An 8,644-nucleotide genomic window follows, 5' to 3' on the forward strand; every position below is an offset into this window, starting at 1 on the left:
GGCCTGCCCCGGGACGCCCCGACCGCGCGCCTTTCCCGCTCGGGCGGCGCCCTGCGGGCGGGCGGCGGGGGCGCGGCGGGAGAGCCGGAGCGAAACGGTGGGGGGCGGAGGGGAGGGGTGCAGGCGGTTCGGGAGCAGGATTCCGCGCGCCTGCCTGCAGCTCGCCCGCCTCACTTCGCGTGAGACCCGGAGGACCGGCCGCGAAGGAGTGACCCGCCGACCTCGGCGCCAGCGACATCCAGAACGCCTTTCAGCGCCACACCCCGCCCGGGTGTCCGCAAGCAGTGGGCGGGCACCGGCGCCCCGAGGGCTGGCCCTCGCCCGGCTCCGCGCGCTCCAGCCTCCGCCCTCTGCCTGAGGTCAACTTCGTCGGGCTGGAGCGAGCCCCCGGAGGCTCTCGGTGCGGAGGACGGGGTGGCCCCGGGGGACGACTCAGGGAACCGCGGGGAGCGCCTGGCCTCGGCGGGGCTCGGGAGCGAAGCCCCACGGGGAGCGGGGCGGGGTGGAACGTTAGGGCGCGGCCTACCTCCCAGAGGCCCTCAGCGGCCTACAGCACGCCCCCCCCCCACCCCGGGGCGAAGAGGGCGACCCGTAGGCCTCTAACGTTGGGCGCTAACCGTCCTCAGGCCCCCTGGCCCTGGGCTCCTTCAGCACTCAACAGGCTGGCGGGGGCACCTCTCCCGAGCTTAGCCGCTGCTCGGTCCCCGGGGAGCCTCTCTCGGGGGTGTATTTAGAACCGAGGGTCCCTCGAGGGACTTGGGTTCAGCAAGCGCGTCTGTGCAGGAGCATTTAGCTGATGGTACCTGAGATGCCCACCCTCCCGTTCTGCCCGCTCTGGGAGGGAAACCCCGGGGCCTCAGCCTTTCGGGAAAGGGCACTCGGAGAGTTATTCCGGCGTTTGCCGAGGGACAAAGATAAACCAGAAAGTATCTCGGTTGCAGGAGGCCGGCCTCAGCCAGGCGCAGGGCGTCAGCGAGATGCCAGGGTGTGCGCCAGTCGGGAGACAGGCCTGGCCAGCCCTGCATCCAGGATCGGGTCGCGGGGCCTGGGTGAGCCGGGGCAAGGTCGCCAGGCTCCTCACAACAGCACCGAGCTTCCCCAGACAGGGTGGCCGCCAGGGTGCGGCAGGCCTGGAGCCGGCGGGAAGCGGAGGAAGCGGAGGCCTTGGAAAGTAGTCGGTGAGCTTGATTTCTGGATTAGGAGTCCAGGTTGCCTGGGAGAACCGGGCCAGCGGGTGGGGACTGGGGGCGTCTTTTTACGACCCAGGCTGGAAAGGGAAACGTTGCAGTGATGCTCAAAGGAAGCCCTTGACCCCCCTGAGGCCTCCACTGACAGCCTGTGCCCTCCAGGGCTCCGGGCTCCGAAGGCTGCTCACAAGATGAATGTTGGCGTGTTCAGGGGGCGCCGTTCCCCGCGAGCTGTGGCCCGGGTGAGGAAGGGCAGGGGGCGCAGGCCTGGGTGTGATGCCCAGCAAGCCAGAGCGCGGTGGCTCGGTGCCGCTGGGACCTGGGCGGTGGCCGTCCTCCCCCTGCCAGCCGAGGGCTCACGATCGCTGGGGTTGGGCCTTGGGAGTGGGGTGAGGACAAGGGGCTGAAGGCACCTTTGCCCCGGATTGCTGCTCCCGGAGCCCCCTCGGCCACCCGTGGCTCGGGCCCCTCCGTCGCCCAAACCTCATTACCAGGAGAGAGCGAGCTGTTTGTAAACAATAAATAATGGAAAGTAGGAGGATGTTCAGAAAAGCCACAGCAGAAGCCTGGAAAACTGGAAGGAGTTGGGGGGGGGGGGGGGGGGGGGGGGAGGAGCAGAGGAGGAAGAGGGAAAGCGACTGAGAGATTCATTTCTGCCCCAGAAGCCCCGGTGGCTAGTTTCTTATTATTTACAGGAAGGTGATATTAGCAATTCAGGTGAGAAAGAAATAAACACGGCCGCCACGAGATCAATACAGAATTCAGAAACAATTATTAATGTCATTTGACTCGTGTTCTTTATATATCTCTCCCGGCTACAGACGCTTAAACTGTCTGAATAATTTGCATGGGGCGGCTATTCATTATTTCCGATGATTTTCCTTCGCAAGCAGCTCGGACGTGGCCGGCTGTGGTTCAGCGCGATCGGAGAGCTCGTATATTCATCTGTAAATTAAAGCAATTACGCAGCAGATATTATATGATGCGTACTGTGGTCTCCAGACAGTCATCAATCACCTTCAACCGAGCTGTCAGAGCGGGCAGATTTCGTTTCTGGGAGGCAGGTTTGCAGCTGGGGAGAGGGCGAGAACGTCATCATTAATTAGAGGGTGACCCTGGGGCGATTCACAGGTCTGAACCCAGGAATCTTTCCGAGCAAGTCTGCACAGCGCCGCCGCGCACAGCTCCCCTCCCGGCCGGCCGACCGCGGGTTCGGGGTGCCCGGGCGCCCGTTTGCAGCCTGCGTGCTGGCCTCCGCTTTGCATTCGAGCTGGGTCCCAGGACCGGGACCCGATGGAAAGTCCTGGAGAGGGCGCACGGCTGTCCCCCAGCCCCCAGACTGCCCCGAACGCCCCGGGCCCAGAGCTATGCAAAACGGGCAGGGGAAGGCGTCCCGGCGCTCCCTCCCCTGCACCTAACCCGGAGGGGCCCCGGAGCAGGGCGGCGGAGCGCGCAGGGCTGTCTGGCAGTCCCGGGTTCAGCCGCGAGGGGCAGGGGGAGGCTGGGAGGGCGGCCGCGGAAGGGGGTGGAGGAGGAAAGGGAGGGCCGCTCGCTGTGCAGGAACTCACAGGACCGGGGGTGGGACGCGCGGGGGCGGGGGGGGTGGCGTTCCCGGGGGACAGGCTGGCGGGCAGACGCAGAGCCCCGCGGCAATTGGACCACCGAGGCCCGGAGTGGATGGCTCTGGGGAGTTCGCGGGACCCGCACACCTGAGAGCAGGTTGCCCTTCGGACGCGCACAGTGGCAGCCGCATCTGGTTCTGGAGCTCCCCGCCCCGGAGCAGGGTTCGAACCGGCGGGAGGCCGAGCGGAGAGCCAGTGAAACAATAGTCGGGGTCGCGCGCGGGCCTGCGGAGCCGCCCTCCGGCACCTGCCGCCGAGCGGGGCGCGGAGGCCCGGCCGCCTGCGCCAGCGCCCGGCTAATTTTAACTGTTGATTACATCTTCAGTGGAGACTCGCTCGTGTGTCCCTTCACATGTCTCATTTGTAATTGAGACTAATGATTACAGTGGGGCGGGCAGGCGCAGGTGCTCATTAATTAATTTCTAATTAAAAGTGCTTCCCATCCTCGGTGACTAAGGAGAAACGGCATTCGTGGGGGCGATATTGACTCCACGGACGGAATTCATTTGTCAGAGCCTGTTGTGGCCTCTTCGCCCCGCGCGGCGCCCCCGCCCCGCAGCCCCGCAGCCCCGCAGCCCGGCCGCCGCCAGTGACCCGCACGTCTGCGGCCCGGCAGAGCTGCGCGGCGTGGGCTGACGTCAGCGCCCCCGCCGCTGAAAGCCAAGCACATTTGACTTGACGGGTTCGCGCAACTCGGTGGTTTTTTTTTTCCCCCTTTTTTGCAAAATATGTATTTGTGTCGCCGCTGCGAGGCGGGCTGGTCCCAGAGCCCCCTCGAGGCTCGGGAACGTGAGGCTAAAAGGCTCGGTGCGGCCGCCGCGGCTCACTTTCCCACCGGGTTAGAAAAGTTTGCGGGGCGCGTGGATGAATTAACCCGCTCTTCCGCTTCGCCCTCCCAGCGCCTAGGAGCCGGCGGCCCCGGAGCAGTGGCCGCGCCACGCGGGCGACCACGCGCAGGACCCCGCCGGCCCCGCCATGTCCTACCCGCAGTTTGGATACCCCTATTCCTCCGCACCCCAGGTAAGGGGGCCCCGCGAGGGTGCGGGGAACGCGGCCGGACACGCCGGCCGGCAGGCTGTCCAGCGACCCGGGGTCGCTTCCCAGAGAGCGGGGCCTGTACCAGGCGCTCCTTGCACCCAGCCCCGGGGAGGACAGGGGCGCCGAGAGACTCTGACGTGCGGGCCCCCCTTGTCTCTCGCTTTCTGTGACCCTCACCATCACCCCAGGAGAGACGTCGTGGCACAGGAGGGCGTGCGCGGCCTTGGGACACCACCCCCCCCACACACACACACCCACACACCCGGGGTGCGTGTGAAAACTCCGGGGCCTGGTAGGGCTGGTCCCCCAGTGGCTGGAGGAGGCCCAGCCAAGCGCACTCGCGGCAGGAGGGAACGCGCGGCGTGGATGGCAGTACGCCCCGGGCAGTGGGGCAGGGTCCCCTGGGCGGCGCGCCCCCCTCACCCCCGGGCGCCGGCCCTTCCTCGCGGCCCCTCTCTCCCCCAGTTCCTGATGACCACCAACTCCCTGAGCACGTGCTGCGAGTCCGGCGGCCGCACGCTGGCCGACTCGGGGCCCGCCGCCTCGGCCCAGGCACCCGTCTACTGCCCGGTCTACGAGAGTCGGCTGCTGGCCACCGCGCGCCACGAGCTCAACTCGGCCGCGGCGCTTGGGGTGTACGGGGGCCCGTATGGCGGCTCGCAGGGCTACGGCAACTACGTGACCTACGGCTCCGAGGCGTCCGCCTTCTACTCGCTGGTAAGGGGAGGGGATTGTCTGAAGCCTTCCTCCGCCACGCCACGCCCCTGCCCCCTATTTGCCCAGCCCACCTCCCAGGAAGCCCGAGGCGCGGGCGCAAGTGCCCAGGACCCCACGCTGCAGGGGGAGCCTCCTGGCCGGGTTCCTCCCAGCACCGCCCGCCCGCAGAGCTCGAGCTCGGCGCCCGCCCCTTGTCCCGCGCCTTCCTCCTCTGAGCTCCCTACCTTCACTCCTCCCGGTCTCCCTCCTCCTCCCTCCCAGTGCCCCACCGCTTGGCCCTCCCCTGCTCCCTTCCCCCTCCTCCCGCCAGCTCGTCTCCCCCCTCGCTCCGCCTTCCTCCCTGCGGTCGGTCGGTCCTCTTCTTGGGTCCGGGTGCTCCCTCCTGCTGTCTCCCAACCCCCACCTGTCCCCTCTGCCCCCCTCTCCCTCCAACCTCATTCTTCTCTCTCCTACTCCCCGACCCCCCCCCCCAATTCTGCGCGTCCTCTCTCCCCATCTTGAGGCTTCTTTGCTCCCTGGCCCCAAGAGAGAGTCCAGGGGTGGGGGTGGCTTATGAGGCTGCCCAGAGGTCTGTGCAAAGCGTGCAGGAGCCAAGGGGCCTGGGGGGCTGGGGTTGAGCTGGGTCGCCTCCCGGAAGCTGCGACCCCAGGCGCGTGGGATCCTACAGAATGGCTTCGACTCCAAGGACGCGCCGGGATCTGCGCATGCGGGCCTCGCGCCTGCTGCGGCCGCCGCCTACTACCCCTACGAGCCGGCGCTGGGCCAGTACCCCTACGACAGGTGAGGGACCAGCGGACAGAATCCCTCCTCACTGCCCCCCGCCCGGGCCCCTGCGCTCCATTCAGTCGTCAAACTCCGCACCACCAGCCCCACGCCCCCTGTGAATCTTTGGGCGGCTAGGGGAGGGATTTCGGGTCAGGTTTCAGCTGACCTTGCGTTAGTCCGAGCCCCGCCCCCTTGGCAATCCTTGCCCCACTGGGCAAATGCGTCCCCGGCCTCTCCCTCTCTCTCCCTTCGCTGTCTGGACCCTCACAGCCCTCCTGCACTGTGGTTCTAGGCGGCTGTCAAGTCTCCCTGCCCAGGCTTCAGACGCCTCCCTCTGCCCAAGAGCCCAGCCCACCTTTCCCTTTGGTGGGAACCAGAAGGGGGGAGTCCAGTCTGCTCATCCAGAGATGCGTGGCCCATCTTGGGGGGAGGAGGGTGACAATTATAAAGTTAACTGCAGGAAGTCCACATAGGCCGTCTGGACGCTCTCTCCCCACGGACACTAATGACCACCCCTGCCCACTGCTGTTACATAGTTGGGTTCACATTTCTGTGGTTCGGGGATCAAAAGGGTAGGCGAGGGGCCCCATAAAGGAACCTGAAGAAATAGATGTCTATGTAGGGTGACAGAGACCTGGCCAGGCCTTGAGCCCGCATTCCACTCCGGCTAGGAAGGAGCCCAGGCTCCCTGTAAGTTGAATCAAATGTAAACATCTTGGGCCACAAAAGGCTGTGCCTGTGGGCCGTGGCGAGGAACCAGGGGCCTGGGTTTGACCCAGGTCTCACCACCGTAAACACACTCCCACGACGGGGACTGAAAGCCTGCCTGGGCCTTGGCCGGCCGCCCGCGCCGCAAGCGTCTCGGCCCAGCGCCCCATTGCCCAGCCTGTCTCCAGGTACGGGACCATGGACAGCGGCACGCGGCGGAAGAACGCCACGCGCGAGACCACCAGCACGCTCAAGGCCTGGCTGCAGGAGCACCGCAAGAACCCGTACCCCACCAAGGGCGAGAAGATCATGCTGGCCATCATCACCAAGATGACCCTCACGCAGGTGTCCACCTGGTTCGCCAACGCGCGCCGGCGCCTCAAGAAGGAGAACAAGATGACGTGGCCCCCGAGGAACAAATGCGCGGATGAGAAGCGACCCTACGCGGAGGGCGAGGAGGAAGAAGGGGGCGAAGAGGCGGCCAGGGAGGAGCCCCTCAAGAGCACCACGAACGAAGGTGGGTGGGACCTGCAATGCTAAGGCTGGGGCACCGAGGCCGGGGACTCCCTGTGCCTTCTTCTTGGGTTCTGGGACCTCTGAAGACATTGAACCCGGGGTAGTAAGAGCAAACTGTCAGGGCACGGGCAACAAGTGAAATGAGCTGACCCACTGGGGCCCTGACCTGGGGGCCTGCGGGAGTAACTGGGAACAGGCTTAAAGAAATCCAAAATAGCCCTTAAAACAACAGACACACTCCACCTCCCCCCCCCTCCCCCCCATTGAAGCTAGGCTTCTCTGTTACCACTTGGGGTTCTGGAGCAGGTGGGAGGTACAGGTGCTTCTCCTAGCTTGGGGGCGGGGGGCGGGCCCATAACTATGCGGCAGAGGTGGGAAGGAAGAGTGAGGTCCAGATTAGCGCCTTCCTCTCTTCCTGCACTGGCCCCTCTTTCTACCCCGCGCAGAGACGGTGGGCAAAGGGGAGAAGGATGTAGAACTCACAGACTTGGAGGATTTCGACCCGCTGGAGGCGGAGCCCCCTGACTGCGAGCTGAAACCGCCCTTCCAGCCCCTGGACGGCGGTCTGGAGCGCATCCCCGCCGCGCCTGACGGTCCGAGCGCCCCGGGAAAGGAGGCTTCCGGCACCCTCCGGATGCCCCTGGCCGCCGGTGGCGCGGCCGCCCTGGACCAGGACCTGGAGAGGGCCAGAAGCTGCCTCCGGAGCGCGGCGGCTGCGCCCGAGCAGCAGCCTGGCGCTGGGGGCGGCTCGCAGGCCTGCGAGGCCAAGCTGGGCTTCGCGCCGGCTGGGGCGACGGCGGGCCTCGAGGCCAAGCCGCGCATCTGGTCGCTGGCTCACACGGCCACCGCGGCCGCCACAGCCCTGAGCCAGACTGAGTTCCCCTCGTGCATGCTGAAGCGCCAAGGCTCCGCTGCCCCTGCGGCCGCCTCCTTGGCTCCTGCGTCGTCCTCGCCTGCGGCCCCGGCCCCCACGGGTGCCCGGGACAGGCACCAGGACTCCCCGGTAACCAGTCTCAGAAACTGGGTGGATGGGGTCTTTCACGACCCTATCCTCAGGCACAGCACTTTGAACCAGGCCTGGGCCACCGCCAAGGGCGCCCTCCTGGACCCAGGACCGCTGGGACGCTCTCTGGGGGCAGGTGCCAACGTGCTGACGACGCCCCTGGCGCGCGCTTTCCCGCCCGCCGCGCCCCACGACGCCCCGACCGCAGGCTCAGCCAAGGAGCTGCTGGCGGCGCCCAAGGCCGGGGGCAAGCCCTTTTGCGCCTAACGGGCCCCGCCCCGCGCGGAGGAGGAGCAAACGGGGAGCCGGCCTGCTGCGCGTCGCAGACTCCGTTTCCACGGAGTTTCCAAAGCAGGACCGGAGCGCGTCCAAGTGCAGGCAGCCCACCCGCCGTGGGGGGACCGGCCGAACTCGGCCCTCCCGGCCACAGACCCCCGCCTGGACAAGCATTGGTCCGGGCCGTTTCCGACCTCCGCCCCGGGCCCCAGCCGGGTAGGGACGCTCCCAGAGCAGAAGGGAGCCGCCCGGAGCCTAAAGTTTACGCCCCAAAGTTTACACGGACCAGACATTTCAGCTCTGAGGCTTAGTGTTGCCGCCTCCTCCCGGGTTTGAGGCATCCTTGCTCCGTCCGAAGACCCCTCAGCCTGCTGACCCGCGTTGTCCTCAGCACATCTTCCAGGAATCGCACTCCCACCTGTTTACACTGTTGCACACTCGTAACTCGATAAAATTACGTTTTTTTACGTGTATGTTCACACCAATAATTGCCTGCTTCAGAGGCTGATATAACAAACCAATAAAGCGAGTGATGGTGTTTGCATTGCAAAATGAACACGCTTCACACCCAGGGGGTTGAGGTCTTGCCCAGGAAAGGTGCTAATCGCCCAGGGCAGGAGGGGGCGGCGGCCTGCCCAGGGCCCGGAGAAGTGTCCCCGCAGAGCCCAGACGTCCTGCTTCAAAGCCCCGTTTATAACAACGGTTACAGGAACTTCCAGGAATTTTGGAGTCTGTGAGAGAAGTGCACAGGCCCTAAACTTCAAACTCTCCCCCGTTACCACACTCCACAATGCTGAGAAAGTGGGGGCTTC

The 8,644-nt window shown here is 66.0% G+C and overlaps 1 protein-coding gene and 1 long non-coding RNA gene across 5 annotated transcripts; one reads left to right on the forward strand and one right to left on the reverse strand.

Annotated features, from left to right (window-relative positions):
- Positions 1-113: 113 nt before the first annotated feature.
- IRX4 (iroquois homeobox 4) lies at positions 114-8,384 on the forward strand. Of its 4 annotated transcripts, XM_040467187.1 has the most exons (7): positions 114-400; positions 942-1,178; positions 3,709-3,829; positions 4,313-4,564; positions 5,202-5,344; positions 6,226-6,554; positions 7,000-8,384. In XM_040467187.1, exons 3-7 carry the CDS (start codon positions 3,785-3,787, stop codon positions 7,821-7,823), a joined length of 1,593 nt encoding a protein of 530 aa, XP_040323121.1. In that variant the 5' UTR covers positions 114-400; positions 942-1,178; positions 3,709-3,784; the 3' UTR covers positions 7,824-8,384. The 4 variants fall into 4 exon arrangements, with proteins under 4 accessions (XP_040323121.1, XP_040323122.1, XP_040323124.1 ...); XM_040467188.1 differs by lacking the exon at positions 942-1,178; XM_040467190.1 differs by lacking the exon at positions 114-400 and having other exon boundaries at positions 449-1,178; positions 5,250-5,344.
- On the reverse strand, positions 1,966-3,762 carry LOC121024889 (uncharacterized). Its single transcript, XR_005787842.1, has 2 exons — positions 2,897-3,762; positions 1,966-2,259 (listed from the first exon to the last, which is right to left on the reverse strand). It is a non-coding gene; the product is annotated as an uncharacterized LOC121024889 (long non-coding RNA).
- Positions 8,385-8,644: the final 260 nt, after the last annotated feature.

This window comes from Herpailurus yagouaroundi, unplaced genomic scaffold (genome assembly GCF_014898765.1).
Source record: "Herpailurus yagouaroundi ecotype Mexico unplaced genomic scaffold, PumYag 67335, whole genome shotgun sequence".
Taxonomy (NCBI): Eukaryota; Metazoa; Chordata; class Mammalia; order Carnivora; family Felidae; genus Herpailurus; species Herpailurus yagouaroundi.

Coding starts and splice junctions, on each gene's coding strand:
- IRX4 (XM_040467187.1), top strand. CDS start 3,785: ATGTCCTACCCGCAGTTTGGATACCCCTATTCCTCCGCACCCCAG. Junction 5,345..6,225: donor GGCCAGTACCCCTACGACAG/GTGAGGGACCAG, acceptor GCCTGTCTCCAG/GTACGGGACCATGGACAGCG. Junction 6,555..6,999: donor CAAGAGCACCACGAACGAAG/GTGGGTGGGACC, acceptor TACCCCGCGCAG/AGACGGTGGGCAAAGGGGAG.